General features: G+C 41.6%; 1 protein-coding gene across 2 annotated transcripts; it reads right to left on the bottom strand.

Annotated features, from left to right (window-relative positions):
* Positions 1-2,740: 2,740 nt before the first annotated feature.
* On the bottom strand, positions 2,741-23,584 carry MCOLN2 (mucolipin TRP cation channel 2). Of its 2 annotated transcripts, XM_068199908.1 has the most exons (14): positions 23,451-23,584; positions 19,913-20,072; positions 18,095-18,268; positions 14,432-14,576; positions 13,796-13,883; positions 13,570-13,666; positions 13,023-13,122; positions 11,407-11,522; positions 10,117-10,266; positions 8,701-8,802; positions 8,442-8,564; positions 5,763-5,969; positions 4,489-4,604; positions 2,741-3,227 (listed from the first exon to the last, which is right to left on the bottom strand). In XM_068199908.1, exons 1-14 carry the CDS (start codon positions 23,498-23,500, stop codon positions 3,191-3,193), a joined length of 1,665 nt encoding a protein of 554 aa, XP_068056009.1. In that variant the 5' UTR covers positions 23,501-23,584; the 3' UTR covers positions 2,741-3,190. The 2 variants fall into 2 exon arrangements, with proteins under 2 accessions (XP_068056009.1, XP_068056010.1); XM_068199909.1 differs by lacking the exons at positions 19,913-20,072; positions 23,451-23,584 and having other exon boundaries at positions 14,432-14,571; positions 18,095-18,235.
* Between the last annotated feature and the right edge of the window lie 921 nt (positions 23,585-24,505).

Raw genomic sequence — 24,505 nt, 5'->3', positions numbered from 1 at the left:
GTACCGCCTTGCACGTAAACATTATATATGAAATTCAAACAGACTCCATTCCATTTTTTTTTGTTTTGTTTAAAAAAAAAAAAAAAAAAAAACAACAACAAAAAACACTCAGAATAAGAGCCCAAAATCTTATTGACCCTGTTGCCCTCACTTGAAAGCTCACCTTGAAGATGGCTCAGGAAATTTTCTTCTCTTCCTTTCTGTCCATGTCTAAAACAAGCATCTCATTGTCTCATCCATTTCTATCCTCCTTTTGTTAAGTCCTATAAGCAATTAGCAAAAGCTTCCTATTCCCAGAGAACAAGGCTATGAAAGGCAACATTGCTTTTTCAGAGCACTTTGCAGAAGTTTATGTTCCAGTTCTGCTTCCATTACTGTGCATCACCTCCTTAGCAGCTGGAGTGGGACCACCTATCAGGCAGCAACTGTTCAAATCTGTATTAATGTGCAGAATTCAGAGTCAACATATGCCAGATTTCCTGTTAAGTTTCACCTCTGTGGAACAGAGAGCCAGTAATAGCCTCCAGCAAGTGTGTCTTATCTTCTTTTTCAAGAGGAAAAAAAACCCAGAACACCAGATGGTGAAGATAAAAGTGGTTTCTACAGCACATTAGTGACTTGCTCTAATATGGTAGGGCTGAAGCAGCAGTCTACCTAGCAAGCATTTCATATGATTCAAACAATAAAAAAAATCAATACTGGACAAGAAAGCCTTATAATTCCATTACAGAAATTAAGTCTTGAAATCAGTTAAGAAATATTAAGTATTCTCTGCATTTCTTTTGTTGATAATGCTTTCCGTCATTCCCTGAGAAGTTCTCTTGTGGTAAGCACACCAGCATCTACAACATTCTCTCACAAACAAGTATTTATCTGAGCAATGGCTCGGGCAGGTCACATTAAGAAAGAGTTGGAGCTTGAGTGAGGAGCCACAGCTCCTGCACCATGGCTCCATGTCAGGGGTATGGGAGGCACCTCACCTGCTTTAGGGGAGAGAGGCACCAGGCCTCTGGAGGTGGTGAGCCTGTTACACTGCCCACACATTACACCACTAATTATCCACACACATGCTTTACTATCTGCTTTTGCTAGGTTCCAGTCTCTAACCCAAGATTTCTGTAAGTACTGGCAGACGGCAGAGCAGTAAGGGAACCTCAGTTCATTTTCAGACTTGATGGAACTGTTTGATTTAGAAAGAGGCACTCCAGAAAGCTAACCAATAAAATAGCAGCAAATTCAGAAAACATCAGCATCTTGTACGCAACCAAGTCGATTGCACATTTTAAGGGACAGGGAACCTTGGCAGTCAGTTAATGCCGATCCTTCTGCAGCCTGCAGAAGAGTTTTTGGGTTATGCAGGGCCCCAGAGCACACACCCAAAGACTAACATTGCCCCAAACAAGTTCTGCAAATAAACACAGGAGAAAAGTGGACTCTTCTGTCAAAAGTAGAAGACAGTAGTGTTCTGTGTGAGATCACACAATTGCAGAAAAGACAGTTTCAGAAAATCTTTGCTAAGAGCACAGTGTCTTGGTTAGTGGTAGCAATTTCAGTTAGATACAAGCTGCAGTGAGATTAGGCCACAGCAACACATTGCACAGACTAGGATGGGAAGAAAATTCACTGTCCCAAATACATTTCATCAATAGAAGCATTAAAATGTGCAGAACCTGGATGCATCAAAATCCTGACACCAAAAAATCTGTTCTAGACACCTAGCTGCAGCCAAAGCAAGGCAAAATGGCATTCACTTTCAACACCAACAACAAAAGTTTAATTGTTATGAAGGTAAACATTAGGCAGGAGATTAAAATAAACAAAAAAAGGGGGGGAAAAAAGCTGCCACTTATCTCATTCATATCAGGGCAGCATTTTGAATTGCCTTTGCCATTTGAAACACTAACAAGCCAGAACCTGCAGAGAACACCGTTAGTTAAGAACACACAGCAAGACCGAGTCCTAGCCAGCTCACTGACATCATCTACTAAAGAGTGTTTTTTTAAGACAGCAAATAGTGCAGGGACAAAAGTGGAACATCTAATATAATAGTACACTCACCCCAGGAACTGTCAGCACTCCTGGAAGTTTCCAGAAATACCTGGTTAACATTCATGCATTGCAATCCTGGAAGTGCTTTTAAGTTCCCCAAAGTCCTCTGTTCTCATTGAATAAAGTTTATAAAGAGGCAAGAGGAAAGTACAGTCTTTCTAGTTGACCATCCCAAAGACAGCTAGAAAGTCACCTGAAAAAACCAACTGCAAGGCTCAGTTGCTACATATTTTCTTCTAATTAACATATGCTTGAAATAGAAGTAAAATTCCATGGCATTGGTTATGCCTGAATTTGTCCTCTGAATTATAACAATACAACAATATTATACTACCCAAAAAAAAAAAAAAAATTAAAAAAAAAAATTCCAGGAGCCTTCAGACAGTGCTTACCATGAAAGTTTTCAACCCTGTAAAGAAGTATTTAACTACAGCTAAAGGAGTAAGTTTAATCTGGACACAGTATAAATCAATATTGTGGGTATAATAGAAAAGACAGCAAAAAAAGAGAAAAGGATAACAAAGTGCTTTTTAGTAAATCTGTTAAAGAAAAGACTGTGCCCTATAAGTGGTTTGTGTTAAAATGATATACAAGAGGGAAAACAACAAATACTTTTGTGCAGCTTTTTAGTTTACATAAATTTAATTCAACTAAATGTACCAAGTAGAAATGACAGGCTGAATGCATCAAGTTATGTGATAAACTCCTCCCTTCTTGACTTCTTTTTATTTAATACTTTTAAACACAGGATTATTTTTTTAAATTATTTTCATGTAATTCTTTTTCTTATTAACAACAACAGTTGATTCAAGGCCATTTTCCTTCCTCCTCAATGTCATTAGCAAACAGAGCTTCCACAGACAATGCTCAAGGATCAGTCTTCTCTAACATGACAGAACTTGAGGCCAGAATACAGAATTCTTCACAGCTCTTCTCCAGACACAGCTTCTGGGTCTCCTGTTGGTCAGCCAGCTGCTGTCACATGAATAGCTTTTTTCCCCCAAAACCTAAATTAGCTAAGACAAGTCTGTTCATGAGGCAGATCCAGATGGCAGGTTTCACTGCAATTTGGAGAATCATCCTTCTCCATACCACTATGCTTTCTTTGCATATATCAGTAGTGAATTTCAATGTGCAGCCATCAATTAATAAGTATCAAGTTGTCATCACTCTGTTGTCTGCAAAGAAAAAATTCACAATTCTCCAATCAGCAAGAAATGCAATAGGAAGCATCTACCCATATGAGCTCAGTTTTGATCCTCCTGTTCTCTGCTCTCTCATTTCCACATACAACTCTAACTCCTGCACTGGACAATGATGCAAAACCTGCTACAGTAGCAAAAGCTCTAGATTTGCACTCCAACCACCAGGCTTGTGCCCTCAGTACTGCATAGTACATTATGGTGCATATTCATTATGATCAGGCACACAATTCTCTTATTCTGCACAGTGACTTGCAGGTGAAACCTGAATCTGGGCCTGGCTAGAATTCTTGCTAACAGTTGGTTTTCATGTGCCCTCAGCAGCCACTGGGATACCTGCCCATGATCATCTCTCATGTTTCTTTTTTTGGCAGTGGGGTCCCCTTCTGCCAGGGTACACCAAAAGTATAAAAATGCATTTCACAAAAGCATCAGTATGTAAGTGGACAACTATCCTGCTGCTAAAAGGGGATTTGTTATGCCAGTTGTGATCAAGTGTTCACATTTTGGTCCTTCTCCCATAGCCTGGCTTCCTTGCACAGTGCCCACAACCATTCTGTGCACATGAATGGATTATCCTGGACTGTCTAGGGACAGTGACAAGGTCCCTCCTGTCTCTAGCAGGGCTCCAGAGGTGTGTTATGTTGCCTCAGAAACAGAATTCAAAGCATAAGCTTTCAGACCAGATGAGACATTCGTCTCTCACCACCTCCTAAAAAAAGACCACTGTCACAATGCCTACAAGAAGACATTTACCAGTCTGTTCCCAATATTCTGGCATTATTCTGGTACCAATATTCTGGTATTCAAACAGTTTGCCTCAAACACTGCAAAGTTTTGGGATTAAGCACCAGCCTCTGGCTGAAACACCCTCTCACTTTCTGCTACTACTCCAAGCTTAGTAGCAAAGCTTTTTAGAAACAGACAACTTGAAGCAAAGATTTGTTTTGCTCCAGAACCCTTGGTAGTTTCATGCTGTACTTCACAGTCCTCTCATGAGCTTCTGCATAGCAGTTTTCATAAGAGTATAACAGCTAAAACATGTTTAAGCTCAGAACTGCTGCGTTTGCATCATCAGCTGACTAAAGATTTAACATGAAGTAAAAGAGGAGCAACAGCATCCAAATATTAACAGGCTGAATTCTGGATACTCCAGCATTCATGAAACAGCATTTTGCAGTGAGAAGCCAACTGTTGTACTTCTCAGGAAAACACTCATTAAAAACACCCTACTGACCTCCTGCAGCAGCAGATGAATGGAAAAGAAGTTCCGTCTTTTCTGTAGTCAGCACTGCTATGGTCTTTTAGAAATTCATGTAAATCTGTTGCTGGAAAACCACTTTGTTGGTATTTCTGAAAGAAAAAGCATTTCATTTACAACACATGAGAAGTTACTGGGCATGAAACATTCTAAAATTTCCTCTAGAGTGTGACAGTTAAACCAGATTATTCGGTTCAATAATTCAATATTGCTGTAGGAAGGAAAGAACTCATTCCCATCCTAGAAACACTACATAGCTTGCTTTGCTCCTCCAACAATGTACGTCACAGAAAATCCACACTGTTCACAGATTCTCTCATGTTTTGTTTGCTGCCCACAAGACTAAGCAAGTGATCTCAGGCCATAATGGTATTGATTCTCCCTTGTTCAGAGTGAGCTGCTGTGGTCACTGCAAGTGTCCTGGGCTCCTTTTGCCTAAAACCTCTAGTTCTGGACTTGAAGGCTTCCAATGTGTCTATTCAATATTGCCATGCTGAAGAAATGCTATTAAAAAAAAAAAAAAAAAAAAAAAAAAAAACCACCAAGTTCAGCGTACTGAAACAGCTCCCCATTGATCTGTGTAAAATGCTCAGAGGGAAGAGTCAGTAAAACACCATTTTGCAGATCAGACCATCCAGTAAACTAAGAAACACAGACAAGTTATGTTTTGAGGTGCTTCAAAAGTGAAGCTCTTGCTTGGTCTGGAAGTTGTAGTTCATGTCAGACCAGCCTTATTTTGCTGGCCTGTATCTGACACCAAGACAAGAAAGAGATGTGAGCTGAAGGGTGTGATCCACATTGCCTTCCCACTGGCCACTGAGGCTACCAGGAGCACAAAGGGCAGAGAGCACTTGAGGTCAAGAACAGAAGGCAATTACTGAAAACTGAGGTTCACTTTCAGACAGTCCATACTGGAAATGGATGGCACAATTTTAACTTAAATGAGAAGCAGTGCACCTCTCAGAAGACATTTACTTTTAACCACACGTTTCTAAGCAGCACATTAAGGAGGTCTGGACACACAAATGATTTTAGAGTTATCTGCTTGAACCTTTCCAAACTCCTGCCAAAGGCACATCTCTGAGTTGTCAGCAAACCCAGCCACCCTTCCAATTTTGCCACAGACTAAATGAAAATATTTTAATAATCTCATCACACATCAGAAGCAATAGTAGATGGTATGGTGTTGAGCAATTGACAAGAATGAATGCAAAACTGAATAGAAGTGTAACAGAAAACAAATGCTTTACCTTTATGGTGTCATAGGAGTCAGTAATGAGTGCAATAAAAAGGCTGAGGATCATGTATATAAACAGACTAATGAAGGAGTACAGATATAATCGGCTGAACATCCACACCAGGGAACTCTTCTGTTGGATTTGAGCAAATGTTGCAAACATATCATCACCATTGACCAAAGAAAAAAGACATTCAGCCACTGTGTTCAGATCTTCAAACTAGAAAATGAGTACAAATTATTAGCAGAATGTGAAGATCAATCAAGACTCAAAGATTGAGTTTTACTCAAAGCAGACAAAAAAGCCAGCTCAGGCAATTAAATGCTACCACACTTTCCCGTACATTCAGGCCAAAATATACATCAGTAATACAAACATGTAGAAATATCATCTTGACTAAGCATGATGTATTGAGATCAGTCATAAGAATATTTATTATCAAGAAATAAAACTTGTGATGTTCAACAGGCAGAACAGTCAATAACTGACCACCACAGAAAGCTACTGAATTTTAAGCAATTGTGGACCTGCAGAAAAGTATCATTCCGTTTCCCAAAGCACAGCTGAAGTGATTTCACAGAATCTATACAGTAAATTAGTGGTAGTATGCTGGAAGCACAATCCAAATTCTCTGGCTTCCCCACTCTGCTGCATTACTGGAGTATGGGTCAAAAATCAATACTGTGTTAAGGGGCTAGAGTCAGCACATAGCCTTCAGAACTCAAATGCTCTAAACTGAATTAACAGTCTGTCACTCAGAAAGCCCTCTATGAGCTGTAAGTATAAGCTACAGCTTTATTATGAAGCTACTGGAGCACACCCTGTACAAAAATCATGGTTTAATTTCAAGGATAGTCTCTTAAATGCCAAACTCCATTTCCCCAAACTGGAATGTGTGCTGAGGCTAAAACTTTTTTTTTATCTAAGCCCACTTCCCATTTTGCTCTGCCCTTCCAAATAACTGGATTTCTTAAATATAATTTATTGGACAATGGGAATTAATAGCCACATTAAAACATTGTGCATTATCAATGAACTAACACAATTGTGGGCCCATAATGAAAACAAGATATTAAGAGGTATATGCTTGTAAGGAGAATATATTAGTGCACAGAAACAGCAGGTCTGGTTTACATCTATGGCTTATTTTACTATTATTTTTTGAATTGAATTTTAAAGCCATTGTGAAACTCAGCAGTACATTATCCCAAGAAGAAAGGAGGCATGGCACAGGTAGTTTTTGAGCAACTCAAGTTTTGATACACTGACACAGAGAGAGATCTGCTAAGGACTGCTCACCTGGAAGCCCCTGGACTGACATAGCACAAAATTCAGGATACCCACTCCCTCTCTCTGCCTATAGAGGAGGGTGTATTTCTGTATTTTTGAGCATAAGGAGCTCTCCAGTGTTTGTGCACATCGGGGAGGACTCGTCCCGTCTCTGTCTCTTACCAGCATGGCTCGGTGGCTGGAGAGCCCCGGGAAGCCAGCCCTGGGCTGGCCTGCCTTGCACAGTGCCACATTGCCTTCCTGTGGGACACTGGGGAACTGGCAGAAACAGGGATCCTCCACAGCTCCAGCTGCTTTCCTTGACATTGATACATGATATTTAGGCAAGAGGTAACATTTTCATAGATAAGCATGTTGTTGACTGTCCTTCCTTTGGGTCAGATAATGTAATTGTTGCAGGGAAGTTACAACAGTAATTATGCTGTGCCTTATAATGTTATAAACAACTGAGCCTCTAATGTGGCAAAAGATCTCACTGCATCCAGCGTCCCCAGAGAAATGGATTGTCATCAACTGGGAACGTGCAGACTGAAGACCTGCATTGCTCAAAGGAGAGAATTACTGTGAGTTAGAGCAATGCAGGCTCTGGGGGCAGAGGAAGCTGAATCAAGCTCTGCAGCCTGTCTCTGTTACAGACACACTGTGTGCACCCAGAGATGAAGAATGAGAACTCAGACATTTGTTAGTCATTACGGACATTTAGAATTTGCCACGACAGGAGTCTGCCTCTGTTCAAACTGTCACATAGAGCCAAGAGGAAAAGCAAGCAAGCTTTAGGGTTGTTTTGGCTTGTGTTCTAGAATACACAAAGCACCTAGAATTACTCCTGCACCCAGGTTTCAGGCAAGACATACCAGGCACACACTGATACTAACCTTAAGAAATCAAACAAACCCACAACACACCCCCACACAGGAAGCAACAAATAAGACAAGCATTCATCCATCCCTTTATGAGTCACAATTTAGGAGCTGAAGTTACATGGCACGGGAAAGATGTGGGAAAACAAGGCCAGAGCCAAAGAATTAAAAAAAAAAAAAAAAAGTTACAGGGAACTATTCAGTGCCTCTTTAACCCAGCTGAAGTGAGATTGCCAGAAGAGGGCAGAAGAGGCAGACCAATGCACGTGGCCTGGGCAAACCATCCCCTAAGCACAAACAGCCTGGTGCTGGAGATCACGCTGACTTCGAGCACATAGTAAAAGCAAGAATAGTTCTTTTGTTTAAAGGAGCAGGTAGAAGGAGGTACAAACGGAATGAGAAACACTCCCATGTTCACATTACAGCTTTTAAACAGACATTTTAATTTAAGACACATTTCTGTTGGTTGGCTAGGAGCTATACACACACACACAGATATTCCCATCATTACACCACAAAAGGAGGGATACTGCTGATGTACCTTCTCATGATAAGGTCCCAGGACAATCCAACCACAGAAAGTATAGCCAAGATAGATCATCCCAGCACAACAACAAAACCTTAGCACTTTCGGCAACGATGCCTGCATAGTTAAGATGAGCACCTACAAGTCAAAGTGCAGCAAAGAAGAAAGGGGGAAAAGCAACAAAATTAGAGTGAGACCTGGAAAAAAAAGTGACGTGTATATATATATATTTATATATATGCTTTAATTGTTAGACATGTGATTCTCTCCTTACATTGTAGGTTTGAAAATATCCCAGGTATCGGATGACTCCAACCCAGACAAACAAAGTTGATGTTCCAAGTAAAATGCTGCAGACATCATAACTTGTGAGGTTCTGAGGGATCCAAACAGAGCAGGTGGTCAAGTTACAAAGCAGTAGCTATGTCAGCTTGACAGCTATTCAAGTTCCAGCAGTTCAAACAAACAAAGCAGGGCAGTCTAATACTGAAAGCCTATTGCTACATCACAAAAATCAGATCAATGTGAACTGCAGTTATTTACTGAGATCATTCAAACACAACAGTGCTGCAAATGGAAGTACACCTATGCTGATATTCTTGAAATTTTGCATGAAGTGCAAAGTCTGGAAGAAAAAAAGCCCTTTGTTTGGCTGCAACACAGTTTCAAAATTAGATTGAATAATTCAAAATTTTTGTTTAAAAAGGTTACTAATTGCTATTAGGCAAAGAAGCTCTTGTTCACTATTTAAAAAACATGAGCCATCATTTGCATGAAAAGTGACCCTTGGGACTTCAGCCCTTTCTGTGCATTTACATCTCTGAACAGGTTCTCTGCCAGCAGTTCAGAACCTGAGCATTGTTTTTACTACAACAAAATCTACTTGCACTTTACTTTAGAAGGCTAGAACTGGCTGCAGTAAGCACAAGAGAACCATCTAGCTCAAGTTTTCCTACCCTCAACCCCCACCTCAACCTACAGCCAGCGATTCCCAAGTGCTTCCTCTGAAGGCCACTCTGGGATCTGCCCTTTGAGCCTCAGTACACATGAAGCAGGAGCAGCACACTACCTACTCTGTTTTTCCCAGAATACAAAGTTTTGTGAACACATGAATTGTTGACACACATCTATTGAAGATAAAATAAAAAAAAAAAGAAAAAACTAACCCCAAAAGCCTCCTGAAGGGCTGCCAGCTGGACAAAGCACATTGATTTCAGCAAGCCCAGGCAGAGAGGTCAGGGATGAGCGGGTCACACTGTCTGTGCCTATGCTTGCCAGGAAAGCAAGCTGTGACAGCTGTGTTTCCAGTCCCACAAGCCACTGAGACCCCTGTTTCATTCAAGGGGAGGATTTGTGGTTTCCCAGTCCTGTACGTGCTACTTCTTACAGAAGGAACCACTCAAATTGTTGGGTCTTTCTGTTAGGAACTGTCTGCCCACAGGTCCCATACCAGGGATTAGGGGTCTTAATACTCTGGGAATAAGATGTTTATATAGCTTACATGGTCTTACTGAAAGACTCTGGGGAAGAGTGACAGAAAGTAGTTATTAGATAAACTAGGAAATGGACTAAAACAAGCAAACAGATGACTATTGACTATTATAGCTCACTTCCACCTGTCCCCAAAATAAAGCACATTACACATGGTTGTAGCAAGATTAGTATTTTAGCTGAAGTAGGAAATTCTTACCTTGGCTTTTATTTCCATTTTTAGGATTGACCCAATGATTGTCATCACATCACTGATAATTACCAGGACATACCACCCATTCAGGAACTCCAGGCGATCAGCATAACAGACACAGCGCTCGTATTTCTCCAAGAAGAAATTCACAAATCTCTATTGACAAACATTTAGATGTTTAGTTACAGGTCCCCTCGGATGAAAAACGTGGCAATGTTCAAGTTTAACACAACCCCTTTTCCTATAGTATTCACTGGAATAATAGTTTAAAGCTAATTCTCAATAGCAACAGAAATAAATAGGAAAAACATTAAGATGGCTTTAGGCCAGTGAAAATGAACTTTCCACAGAAAATTTGGTTTCATAACCTAACCATAGCCTGTTATCCCCTTTACCATAGGTTCTATCCACCTCTAACAGAGCAAGGCCACCCAACTAAAGAAGTGAAAAAGAACTCAAATGCAACTACAGGGCAAGAGCTCTCATTTCCAATAGAGCAAACAATATCACCTCTACGCCCAGCACAGCTCATCTGCTTTCACTTGCTTTTTTTGCTCAGGAGTAAATGTGAAGTGCCTATTCCTGAGAGCAGTTTGACAATGCCTCTGTTGAATCATGTACTCTTGACTCTTGGTCTTGTTTCCAAGCTACAAAAAAGATATATTGAACTAGATAAACAAGTGACAAGTGTTTGTGTTTTCATGTCCTACCTACTCTGGACTCTTCTTCTAACTCTCATGAGCCACATGTTTACAAAATAAAACTAAACAAAACAAAACAAACAAAAAAAACCAAAACAAAACAAAAAAAAAAACCAGCCAGAATTAGGCTATGTGATGTGCTTTACATTTTCTCCAGTTAGAGATGGGTTTCAGGAATGTTCATTAAGGCATTAATTTATGACTAGACCTCTATGGGAATTCTATTCTGAAGCCAGGGAAGAAAGATTTGTGATTTGGAGGTGCAGGACCCCTGCTTGCAGCACAAACACTCAGAAGTCATTTTGCCTAAAATCCTGGGGGGGTGGGGGGCAGAAGTCTCCTTCTTTTGCCCATTGAGAGATACAACAAAATATTTCAAATTACAGCAGTACCCAAACAGAAATAAAATCCATTCACAGTTAGCAATTGTCCACCAAGATACCTACACATCCTTTCTAGATAACAGTAAGAGAGACATCTTGCAACAGATTTACTCACTTTAACACTCCACGTTTCAAAAGGTAACCCTTCACAAGACCAGCAGCAAGGACAGCAGACACCAAATAAGCATTAAGGTCATGAGCACTGTTCTTACCTTTTGTAGTCTCCAGGCAAGAACAATGGATCGTGTGCAGAGGATGAGAGAAGCCAAGCAACTTAATATGACAAATCCATCAAAGACTAGAATATACTGAGTGTTTTTCTGGAGAACTGTAAAGAGCCAAGGAAATATAATTAGGTTAGTTTTTCCACATCTCTTTTAATGCAAGTTATGTGACATTTTGTAACAATTCATGCTCAAATACTCTCAACCCATAAGCAGATGGGTTACAAGCTGTATTCTTTCGGCAAGCATATCTCGAACACAGCTCAGCAGAGAATTACATCAAGACAGTCATGGGGACTGGGCCACAAGAATGAAAAAAAATGTTCAAGTTCTTCAAAATAAACCCAAAAATGGGTACGTTAATATGGGTATTCTCTTTTTTACCTGTCCATCTGTGCTTCCACAGTGTTACAACTACATGAGGCAAAAGAAATGGAGATTTGGTCTGTATCAACACCATGAAATTAAAAAAAAAATCCTATCTTAGTCTGCAGTAAGTAACTTGTTGGACTTTCTGTACTGTTTTCTTTTCATCCACAAATTTAAAAGCCATCATGTGAACACAAATTAGGTGTCTTCCTTTGCTTCCTCTTATCAATAGTCCCGATCTTTTCCATAGCATACATTTTTAACTATATGAAAGAGGCCAACACTCATTTTTAATTGTTGCAATAGCCCTTCAGCTCACCTTTATTACTGAATTATGCATGCTCCCTCAGCTGGTAATTAGACGCAAAATAAACTACTCAGGAACAGGTAGTTGAAAGACAACCACAAGAAATTACTGGACAGAGATGCAAGCCAAGGCACTTTGAGGTTATTCAGAATATTCTATAAATTACCACTTTAATATCGGTACAACACAGCATTATCACAGAAAACCTGGCTTTGTGAGGCAAAAGGCAGGCCACTCGACATATTTATTAATCAAGATACTATATAGCACACCAAAAAATATTGTTCCATCACAGTCCTTTACAACAAGTCAACACATGGGAGGAGCAGTTGCATAGTCTGTCACAGCTGCTGTTTCTTTAAGGGCCCTTTAGTGCACATTCCTGAGCTGTCAGACCAAGCCTTAACACTAAAAATACATGGTAGATGCCAGCCTTTGTTCATACACATAATTTCATCTACCAGCAGTGGCAAAAAAAAAAAAAATAAAGTCAATACAAAAAACAAGCTTACAGAAATAGTATGCTTCAATCAGTTAGAAGGAAACAAAATTGAAAGCTGTAGGAGGCTTCAGTTGGAAATTTATTCAGTGTTAGTGGATTAAATTGAGTTATCTCAGAGCAGCACAACAATTAAGCATCTATGGAAGAAACATTCATTCTCCTTGCTCACTTGAGGTAGAGCTCACTGCTACCACACACTGGTATGCAGAGATGACCATGTCATCTCACAACACCCTCACAAAAGGAATTATTTCCCAGCTCTTGATTAGCAAGAGGCAACGAATTGCATTAGGCAAGTTGCATTGTTTTACAGGCAGGGCGATGAACAGGCTGGGGAATGTCTTGCTGGACTGACTGCTACAGACCAGGGAAAGCAAAGGCAGACCCACAACTGCTGTTCTGCAGACACACATGCACCATACTTACCTGAGTTAAATATGTGCCAGTCTTTGCATTCCTGAATGTCAGTGTCACTATCAAAATAGACTTTGATTTTTCCACTGTGGGCTCTATTATTGAAAGTTATCTGGAAATACAGAGCTACATCAGAAACAGGAGTAGCAAGTTCGCATTCCAGAAAAATAAATCCTGCTAAGAGCCTTGGACACAACATGTATTAATACTGTTGATCAGATAGGTTTTAAGAAAGTTGTCACCATAAATGATGGTGTAGATGACATGTATTGCCTTATGAGCGGTATTCCAAGAGGCCAAACTTCACACTTAGTCTTTAGATGAAGAACAATTCCTTATCCCTTTCTCAGGTTACAAAGTTACCAACTGGAATACCTTACAAAGCAACACTGTCCCATGGCAACACCATTTCAGCAGCCTTTGGGAAGGAGGGGTGAGGGCCAGGACATGCCCAGCTGTGCTTCTCCTGCAGGCCAGATATGAGGATGACACCTACACCTTAACCTAAGCTCTCATTGCATAGACAGGGTTGGAAGTGCCACAGCCCATTTTCACTTACAGTATTTTGAAATGCATAGCAGTCAGGTAATTCACGGGCATGGATGGTCTGAAGAGCAATGCCTTTCAGCTTGAAGGAGATTTCAACCTGTATAAGCCTGGATATTTGAAAAAATGTACAAATATATTTAAATATCACAGAAATATACACAAACCGCACAAATCAGAATCCACCATATTAATATGAAAGAACAATTGGAATAATTTTTAAAAACCCATCATTTTACCTGTAAAATTCAAGATTGAAAAAAGAAGAATTCAGCTTCAGTTCTGCCTTCTTACCAGTCAGTTCCTTTGGCTTTAAAAGGATACATTCTGGAAAGACAAGAGGAAAATATGTTATCATAAAAACTTCACATTGAAAGTACCATTAAACTGAGATGATCAGTGTGTATAGCAAGTCCTAATCAGGCAAAACATTAATTTTGAGCAAACCTATTCATCAGCCCAGCTAGTGGGGTGGCAAGCAGGTTTGTGTACCAACTCATGAGCAGCTAGCAGCCAGGGCTCGGCTCAGAGGCAGTAAGGACACCCACCTATGGAAGGCACAGACTGACCAGCATCCAGAATTCCCTATATGAACCTCCTGCACAGAGCGGGAAGAGATGTGGTTAAGAAAAAGAACAACAAAACACCACCTCACCATCCAGTACAAAGATTTGTAGGTGTTGAAGAGAACCTCTTATAATCACAGCTGTCTTACCTAGACAGGTGCTAAAAACCAAGAGGGAAATAGGCAAGAAGCATGGTAATGTTCCTGTGATTGTTCCTGTGATTGCCACACAAAAAGCTATTGGTTTTAAGCTTTAGAACTAGAATTCAAGTACTCCACACAAGACATTTTACGTACAACAGTACTGTACCTGTTTCAATAGAAACATCTATGTTCAGTGTATCATTGGAAGGAAGCATTGTGCCTCTCTTGTACTGTTGTTTACAGATTTTTAAGCCTGATTCTTCATGTTCATAACCAAGTGTTCCCAGGGATATGTTCTTTAAGTGCCTGTACTAGTTTAAAAACAAACACAGAAGTTAGAGAAAGCAATCTTTTTTTGCATTAGATAGCAAACTGAAACCTCAAAGTTATATGTATCAATACAGTTTTTTTTAAATTAAATTTAAAAAAATCTTTACTTTCACATAAAAGTTTCCCAGTCAATTTAGAGGCAAGAGGGCTGCTGGCCACTAATTAGTAGTGATCAGCATCCTGGTGACACAGTGACCGGGAGCCCTGTGCCTACTGGGCTGCCTGCAGATGATCGCCCACGTGTCAGACAGTTGTTCATTAGATGCCTGGCAGAGACTTCAGGGCAGCATTGCTGCTAACCACACACCCCCCAGGGATACCTTCACCCCATGAAAGTGACAGTTTTCACACCACCTGAAACTCCATCGTTGGACACATGATCCAAGTCACAGTTCTTATCAAATCCACACCAAGGTCAAGCCCAAAGCAGCTCCCCGTGTGACTACAGAAGAGGGAAGCCATGCCTTCACTGTAAAACCAGCAGCCAGGGAACACACAGAGCTCAGAGCAGCCTCCAAAAGTAACTTAACCTGCCTGCTTTACACAAGCACAGAAGCAGCTGAAAACATGCCTGTGAGAGGGCACTTTCCTTTTCCACTTACTCCAAAATACAGCACAAGGCACCTTCTTCATTTGCAAGATACACTTGAAAACAAGGACTAAAAGTGGGAGCAAATAAAGCTGTGCTAAACCAAGCATTGTCCAAACATTGTCCCTGAGCAACACCAAGAACTACATTCCAGCCCAGTCCCCTCCAGATTTGCTTTCCAGCCTTGGTGTCTACTGGAAGCAAGAAACACCCTCTGATCCCTGGAGTCACACCTTCCATTCCTGCACAAGTGAGGCAAGCCCCCAAGGCACAGCTCTTCTGGTGGTCCTTGGCTCCCCAACAGCTGATCAGTGGACTAAGCATGAAGGACAGGAGATCAATGACTAACCATGAAGGCTGCTGCCTGCCAGCTCAGTTTCCCAAGAGCTAACACTGTCCAAGAGAAGCCAGACAGACCCACGGCCTTTTGGGGAAGAAGGCACGAAGACATAGCAATTCCTTCGTTTTTGTCATTACCTGACCTAGCAAAAGAGCTCAGGGCAGCGTACCGCAGTGGTCTGCTCTCAAGAAAGCATTTAGCTTTCTTGGAGCCCTGAAGTAAATAAACATGGAAAATCAGGCAAGGTTTCCTAATTACTTAAAAATTTGTTCAACTGGCTTTGATAAAGATTAGTCCCTTTTCCTGTTTAACCTGGATTTCTTTATTATGCATCATTCATTGTCATCCCATTTCCCCCTTCCTATGGGCATTGTGCCCACTAGCCCATCTTGTGAGGTACAACATCCCACCAGTCATTGACAACCACACTCTCCATGTCCAGAACTGGAACTGCACCAGAAACTACCACACTTCTACACAAAGCTCTGCCTTGCAGTGCCACTTTGAGTACACAGTTCTGACAGCCCAGGAGTAAAGCATGGCCTCCTCACCCTGCCAGTCTGTGAGCTCAGAGCAAGCCACACCTGACTAAGGCAGGCCAAGTGAGTGGAAACAGCAGTTAGTCACGGCTCCTCATCCCACCGAGGACATCTCCAGATCCGTGTGTGCAGCAGCTGCTGCCCCAGCCACGTGTGCTCTCAGGCTCTGCCCTCCTGACAGCACAGCACGAGGTGCTGGGCTACCCACATGCCACTTGCAAACAACACTATGAAACAACAAAAGCAAAATTCCTGCTTATAAATTTCCAAACAGCCTCAGAGCCGGCAGCAGAATATCCTGGTCTTACAGCCTCTGCCACAGGGCAGAGCACAAGAGTAACAACTTCACACAGCTGCTTCATAATAGCAACTTCAGCTTGAAGCCAGCAGAGAAGCAAGGGAAGCCTGTGCACTCTTCCAAGTGTAAATGTATGTTTGGGCTTTTATGTTGGTGGTCTGTTTGGGATTTTTTTCCCCCAAAGTGCTAAAAATATCCCCAGTGGTATATTACACAGAGGCTAAAATTTGGTTTTTACAACTCCAGCTTTGCTGTGCACAATTACTGTTTTCTGTAGTGTCATATCCTTCTGCTTCACCCACCCAACCATGCATTTCAAAAACACAAGAACACAACCAGAACACCAAAGCCCGTGTCTTCTAGTTGCCCATCTCAAAATTTAAAAAAAAATGCTTTGCTTTTAGCTTGGGAGTCATCTAGATTGGCTCTTCCCACAAGGCACTCTCTAAAGTCAGACAAAAAAAAGGCAACAGTAGTCAGTGTTCACCTGAAAGCATGCTTTTTGAATTCTTACATGTGATACAAAAGTCTCAGAAATGCCACAGGACAATAAAGAAGCCAGATTTCACAGTTTAACTCTCCTTAAAGGATATGAGTACATTTATACCGCACAAACATTTTATGAAGAGACCTTTTTCTGATGCCTGGCTCATTCTTGAGGATATAAAGCTATTATTTCTCTACTGTCTTGTATCTGGAATTCACCTCAGCCTTAGTGCCTACAAAAGAAGGAAAGTGAAACAAAGCAAGCAAGGAAGAAAAAAAAATAAATAAAGTGTGGCTTATTGCAGAAACAGTGGTAATATGGAGAGTTCAAAGAAAGACTGAGAAAACTACTTCACCATTCATTTCAAATGCCAGGAATGAGCGTCTTAGGTCTTGTCCAGCACATTTGATCTGCTGGTGGCTCTGCTGTAGCTTACAGGAGAGGCCAGGAGAGCAGCAAGCCCCACGAGTGGATGGATGAGTGAGAGAGGTTTGGCCCATCACAGCCCCGCAGCTCTCAGATGCTGCTGGGCACAGCTGAAGTGGCAACACTGCTTTAATCCAGGGGCCAGAGCTCATGTGCCAAGGCCAGTGAAAATGGAAGGTGATTTAAAGCCACTTTTTATTCATCCAGTGTTAGTAATTTCTGGGTTTATCATCATTCCCAACACAAGAGACATTTCATATTCCAGAGACTTTCAACTTCTGACTTCCAAATGTATTACTGTTAAATACAAAAACATTTACAGAATTTTCATCCTAGATTTCTTCACTTTTCTCTGACAATTGTAAAGGGGGTCTTCTTTAAAATAGCATCCCTTACCAGGGTGAATGCCTCTATGCTCCTAAGTACCATAATCCCCATTTTGAGGCCTCAAGCCCTCACTACAAAGCTACAATTCAGGACAGTTGTTAAGGACATACTTTTTAAAAGCAGCATAGGTATATTGAGGCCCGTAGGCCTCCAACATAAGACCTAAACCAAGGTTCCAGTTCATGAAGATGACCAATTTTCAAATTTTCTGGATTTTGGTATTAAGAACAACCTGAGTAAAATTCTGATTTGAATTCATCTCCAGGAGACAAAAACTCAGCTACAACACAAACTTGAAGACACTCCATTTACACTGATTAAGTGAAATACCAAAATTAAATCCAAGAATGGAAATAGAAAATCAGAAACTTAGCAGAAGTTTATAGCTGTAGCTTCAGCTTTACCACAGTTATAAACACACACTCACACCTACCTGATTAATAACATAAAAAATGCTATCATAAGCATCCTGCTGTGTATATATACTGCAGCTGTAGTCATCTTCATCAGTTCCAGAATAGCCTTTCAGGAACAGGTGTTTAAAAGCAACAGTGTTTTCCTCCTTGAATGAGACCACCAGCTGATTACTCAAACCAAAAAAAACAAGCTGACAAGAGGGAAAAAAAAAAGAAATTTATTTGAATTTTGAACAGTGTTCAAGCAGCAGCATTTTGGAGACAGCTTTAAATTACAATAAATACAAACCAGACAGGTGCCTGTTGCTGTAACTTTGGCGGGAGCAGAGAACCCATTAACCAATGGCATAAGATTCCCAAAGCCAAGGTTATCACATGCAGGGGAAGTGAAAACAGAATCTAACTGCAGCAACTGAGCAGACAGCTACATCACTTGCAGCTTTTACATATGATGGACCAACAACTCCAACTGGGATTTGCAAAAACTTCCTTGGAGGATGCAAATGGCAGACAAGCTAGCTTAACAGCACACCCTGCTACCCCTGAAATGTTCTGCTTTGCTATGGACAAATTCCTGCACCTTTCCTACCTCTGGCATGGCACAGGATTAGAGCAATAAAAAGCCTCACCTGCCCAACCCAGGTGCTGCTTAAGGAGGCTATAACAAGCAGGAACAGCAAACAGCAGAGTTACTACTGAAGACTTGTGTTCCCTGCCATTTGGATGGTCTCATTTCCACCACCATCACCAAGAAAAACATAAACAGAGCCTAGAAACTGCTTGGTTTTCCACAAGAGCTTCTTCATAGGCACAGTAGCAGGAGGATATCCCCAAGCCCTGGCCATGTGCCTGACATCTGAGCAAAACCAAGGGGTGAAAATAAAAGTCTCAAGGAGCAGTCCAGAAAATCTTGTGGCCTTTGAAGACCAAGCAGCAGAGCCCACCTTCTGCCCACAAAGGACAGTGGGAGACTGGGGCAGCAGACAGAAAAATTACATGTTCAATGATACCCCCAGAAATGGAAGTCAGTAGGTTAGGACAGATGGCAGTACTGAACCTATGTAGGGACATGTGAAGTTGTACTTTGTGTCATCATTCACATGCAAAGTCTACTGTCCTGTCTTTAAAGGAAGAGGAACAACCCAGCACGTTATTTAGCTGTTCTTGCAAACTGTCAGATGTCTGTCTTGCACTTCAAAGGTAATTTCTACCTGTGTGTGCGTCCCATTTCGCTTCCCTCTACATGCAGTCACTGTTAGAGGACTGTAAAATAACCAACTGCACTGTGATACCAGTACAGTTTACAAACACCCTTTTCTTTGCCTCCACGTAGTATCTCAAACAGTACACGACTTTTCAAATGCATTATTTGATGATAGAAGAAAGAGGCACATCCAATTCCTGCAGCCCAGCCATCCCATCATCATCAGACACCACTGCATCTTCACAATGAACTTTAATTTTCTGATTAGATATCAGGAAATATCACTTTTGAAATAGTCTGGTGAAACTGTAATCTAAAAATTTACCAAAAAGCAGTACTGTGACAACAAGCCTGAAGACAGTGCTGAATTTAGTGGGAAGAGTAATTTGTTTTAAAGTATGACAAAAATGGCAACATGTCTGGTCAAATACTGCTCTAAAAATCTCCAGGAGGCTTTTATAATTTATGTTATTCTTCCCCCTTGAAACACTTTTCAGAGTATTTTTCCTTTATGGACTGAAGTGGGAGGTTCAAGCCAGTTACAAGTACCCAGGGGTGGTAGAGGCCCAGAAGCACAGACCTGCTTCTCTTGCACATCATTGCTACTCTAAGAGCAAAACCAGACGATTACCTGTGTCGTAACCATAAGTATCTTCAATATCTGCAAAGCCAATTTCCATGGTATCTGACGTCTTGCTTTGTATTTTTCACATGGGTTCATGAAGTAAAAGTTCAAATCCTCTTTCAAAGCAGTCTCTTTTAGATCTAAATCTGACTGAGTCATCATATTTCTGCTTCAGAAAACATATTAATTAGAAAACAACAGAATATTTTGGCAGATAATTTCCTCATTGCAGTATCACCTCAGATTACCACATGACATAAACGGTCCGAAATAGTTTTTGGGTTATCTTATTGAAATGCAAAAATAGTTTCCTGTGATCACATCATTAAAATAATTCAAACGCATCTGGTCATTAAAACACACCATTTAGACAAATAATTAATAGGCATTAAATAAGGGGGTCTGTAATAGAAAGAAAAGTAGACTTGCTATTACTCTCTTAAAAATCCACTTGAAATAAAGAGGTACCACTGTTAACATATTTGTCTGAATAACCCAAATTCTAGCTGAAGAAAAAGGTGTCTTAAAGATTAAACCAGAGCAGGTTTTGCACACACTGCTGTTACGAATGTGCAGCTTCAAGGGCTAAATGTATAGGCATTTATTTATTTAAATACCTGGGCAGGTAAAAATCAGAGGACTGGTACAGAGGACAGTTGTGTTTTAAATCACCTTAAGTTTCTCCTCTTCAACTGAATGGGACACTGAAAAAACTTTCCCCATCTCCCAATCATTTTAACCCCGGGCTATGTTCAGTGTATCATTGGAAGGAAGCATTGTGCCTCTCTTGTGCTGTTTTCCAGTGTCAAATTTTCTGAACTTTCCCACTTCACACACAGATCAGAACACAACGTGTAATTTTTTTCCCCCTTTACATGTTAAGAGTATCATATCTGACACCAGCTGATTATCAGTCCCATTTACCACTGAGAATGTTGTTTCCAATATTCTGAATTTTATAAAGGATAACATTTTGTCTGAGGCTCAAAACCGAAAGCATCGATTCCAAGTTTTCAGATACTTGGAATACTTTTTCATTTTTACTTTTTGTGTCCTCACCTGTCTGAAGTGCACAGATATTTAAGCTCAAACTGTAGATCACAAAGCACATTTGATTTCCTAGAACCAGCTGTCCCACAAGAAGAGAAATTTCAGTTAAAAAAGGACAGTAAGCCAACACTGTGGTGTTTCCTCAGAAGAGGAAGTGAAAACAAGAATTCTATTTTAATATTAAAAGCTCAAAAGTTATCTTTCCTACACAGCCTTAAATCAATCTTTCATGAAGATGATGAGAGGCAGGATGATTTTGGTTTTTGAAGCAGGAAAAACATGGGAAGTTTCCAAGAAAGAGAAACTGTGGGCAGCATCCCTATTTAAACTTATAATAAAAACATACTGGACTAGCTTCAGCAACATCTAAGATACAAAAACTTTCAAAGACACAAACACACCTGACAGAAGAGCTGTGATAATTACAGCTGTGAGCATTGATTAAGCAAACAGGCACATTCATGCTTGAGTCCTGCACTGACACCCAAAGACACCACTGTCCCTGTACCAGCCTCTCTCCAACAGGCAGAAGATGTGTGGGTACACAGTGAACAAGAGCTAACCCAGAGTGAAAGTGACAGGAGGAGGTGGGAAAGAAAGAGGAAACAGAACAGGGTTAAGCCAAATCTAGTCACAATCTAAACCTTGAAGGTATGACACAAGAACCACTCTTAAGACTTCAGCAAAATCCTTCCCTAAGCTTCCAGTAAAGGCATATCAGAAGTGACAAATCTTTAAAAATAAAAAAACAACCAAACAAAAACAGGCCAAAACTCCCACAAATCAAACAGCAAACATTATAATAAACTTTTTTTAATATTCAAATACATAGCATGAAAAACATAATTGTTTACTCCAAAGATGTGTGTCAAGACCTTACAGCTATTCCAAAAACTTTATATTGATTACTAACAGCACTTTCCCCTTTACACAACTATCATTTGTGGCTAGAGATTATTTTCATTGATGTCTTTAGCTCCTTTTATTAATTAACTGTAGAAATTTTGAGCAGGAAATTTATCAAAGAAAGCAGCACATTTTTTTGGCTTAAGAGAGAGATCAAAAATTCAAGCCTGTATCACTGTTGGACTGTGTCTTCCAATTAAAAAAACAGGAATTCTTTGGTGCAGTATTTAAGAAAGAATTCATTTTTAAACAGGTGAAACAGGTAACAGGGCAGCAGTTGAAATAGATCAACTGGTTTTGAATTAATTCATTTCTAGGATAGATTAAAAATTACATCCAAATAGACCACATCAAAACAGCAGAACTAGAACCTTCAACCAAAGCACTGAAGAAGTTCAAAAGCTCCAAGAGATTACCAGTGACTTACCATATTTAAAACAAACCATCTAATTCTACCACATGGTCATTAGCCTAATAATCTAAACCTAATTGAAACAAAGTACACAGCTCAAGACAGAGTAATGAAGCAATTAAATTCTGACACATTAATGTAATTAACACCACTCAATGGGTTTCCATAGTGTGTTTTGGGAAGCACTGACACAATTAAATTTTTTGTTAATGAAGACTAACTGTATAATGCATGCTTAGGTGCACATCCAGGTGTCATGTGTCTCATATATTATATATCCTAACTGTTACTCAATTCTAACAGCTGCATTGCTGTAACCAACACTTCTTTGCTGTAGCTGGTAGGACAGTCTTGTTCAGCTGTTTTGTAGTGAGGCATTTTAGAGCTCAACATTCCACTCAAGAAAGAGGTTTCAATAGTAAGGACTACAATTTACAGCTACTGACTCATGAAATACACTTGTCGTAAGTAGTTAGGTCTTCACCCAGCAGAAAAAGCACCATTGACTCAAGTGTCTAAAGTGCGCTTAGTAAATGAGCACAGTCACTTTCTTTAATGAGTAACTCACTAGTACAGCGACACTAACAGTGTCCAGCAGAGCTCCGGATCAGCAACATTTATCTACTTGAGCTCTGTATCTTGGACAGGTATTAACGAGAGCCCTGGGGTCCTAAGGGGGCAAGAAGGAATAAAAAAAAAAACGAAAAAAAAAAAAGCCATCATTGAGTTGAGATCTACACGTCAGTCTGGGGAACCCCAGCTTCACCGTCCCGATCTCTGCTAAGCTCAGCACTCTGCCAGAGGACGGCGCCGCTTCCCTCTCAGAAACGGGGGTGAAAGCGCTCCCGCAGGGCTCACACCGTCCCCAGCCGCCCGGCTGCCGCGGGAGGAGCGGCCGCCGCCGGGCGCGCACGGAGCGCTCCGGGGCCGGCCAGCCTCCCGGCGCGGGCAGCACCTACCTTGTGCGGCAGCCCGAGACACGAGCGCTCCGCCACACCTGCGCCCTCCCACGGCTCCCCCGTGCCCGCGGCGCTGTCGCGGCCCCGGCCGGCGGGACGGCCCGGCCCGCGCCCCGCTCCCGCAGCCGCTGGCGAAGGAGCGCCCTGGCCCCGCTGCCCGCCGGGCGGGCTGAGCCGAGGGCTCGGCACCGCGCCCACCCCGGCCCGCTTCCCTCACCCGCTGGCGGCGGCCCGCCCGCCGGGGAGGGACTTGAGGGGGATCTCCATGGGCCGCGGGGTTCGGCCGCCGCCGGGCAGGACAGGACTCCGGCGGAGCAGCCCGGGCCCCGCAGCCTGCCCCGCCGCCTTTATGGGCCCGGCGGAGGAGGGCGCCCGCCGCCCACGTGCCCTGCAGCTCCCGCTGCCCCTGCCCCTGCCCCGAGCGGGCTCTGCCCACGAGAGTAAGGCTCGCCGCTCTCCGGCACACGGTGCGGCTCTTGGGGATGTCCTGTGCAGGGCTGAGGGTTGGACTGGATCATCCTGGTGGGTCCCTTCCAACTCAGGATCATCGCTGATTCTGTCATAACAGTGGTTGCCGTACTGCCAGCTAGTAGTTGTAGATACGGCGACAACATGCAGGGAAGACTGCAGGTGAGATTAGCTACTACAGAGTTGGTTTTCTTGCAGGTCAAGAGGTATTTAGCTCCTCAGAGGATGTGGTTTAATGCAGTTACTCCAAACTAGGACGTTCAAAACAGAATGTAGACTCATAAGAGGCATCATTGCAGCAACTGAGCTTCTCTACCTGCCCACACAGTGGGCATGGGCAGCACAGGATTCTTACATAATGCTCTCAGATGATGCTGTATTTGGTTGTGTCACACTGTAAGGGAGAAGAAGGAACAAAAGCCCAGAAAAACATCCATATGCAGTTTCTCAACATTAGCTGCAAGGGCATTGTGTCAGCTCATGCATGAAAGTTTTCTCAAGGCTTCCTCTGGCATTAGTTACTGCTTGAGGCAGGAAGATGCTCCTCACAGGTGCAGCCACAGGTTTTGTTTTTTACAGCAGTGTCTGTGTGTTTTCCAACTTTTGTTTCCGTTCCTGTCCCCCCATCTGCCAGATAAATTATGCCTTTACACATTTTAATACTGGATAGGTATGAGCACATCTGAATTTAATTTCTTACTCTTTTGCATACACACTGTTTACCTTCTCTTGAGAGTGTGCTTCAATCCAACATGGAAACTGGTACTTAGAAACAAGTAAGCCTGCCACCTCTTCCTCTCAGTG

The sequence above is a fragment of the Anomalospiza imberbis genome, chromosome 9 (assembly GCF_031753505.1).
Source record: "Anomalospiza imberbis isolate Cuckoo-Finch-1a 21T00152 chromosome 9, ASM3175350v1, whole genome shotgun sequence".
Lineage (NCBI taxonomy): Eukaryota > Metazoa > Chordata > Aves > Passeriformes > Viduidae > Anomalospiza > Anomalospiza imberbis.
This window is presented reverse-complemented; position numbering and strand designations above follow the sequence as displayed.

What these genes read in the sequence shown, in the direction of transcription:
- MCOLN2 (XM_068199908.1), bottom strand. Translation starts at nt 23,500, where the DNA reads ATGGAGATCCCCCTCAAGTCCCTCCCCGGCGGGCGGGCCGCCGCCAGC. An exon ending in TTGCCTGGAGACTACAAAAG is followed by an intron (nt 10,267 to 11,406) that starts GTAAGAACAGTG and finishes GTTTGTCAATAG; the next exon opens with AGATTTGTGAATTTCTTCTT. An exon ending in TTCATCTGCTGCTGCAGGAG is followed by an intron (nt 3,228 to 4,488) that starts GTCAGTAGGGTG and finishes TTTTCTTTGCAG; the next exon opens with ACAACAGAGTGATGACAACT.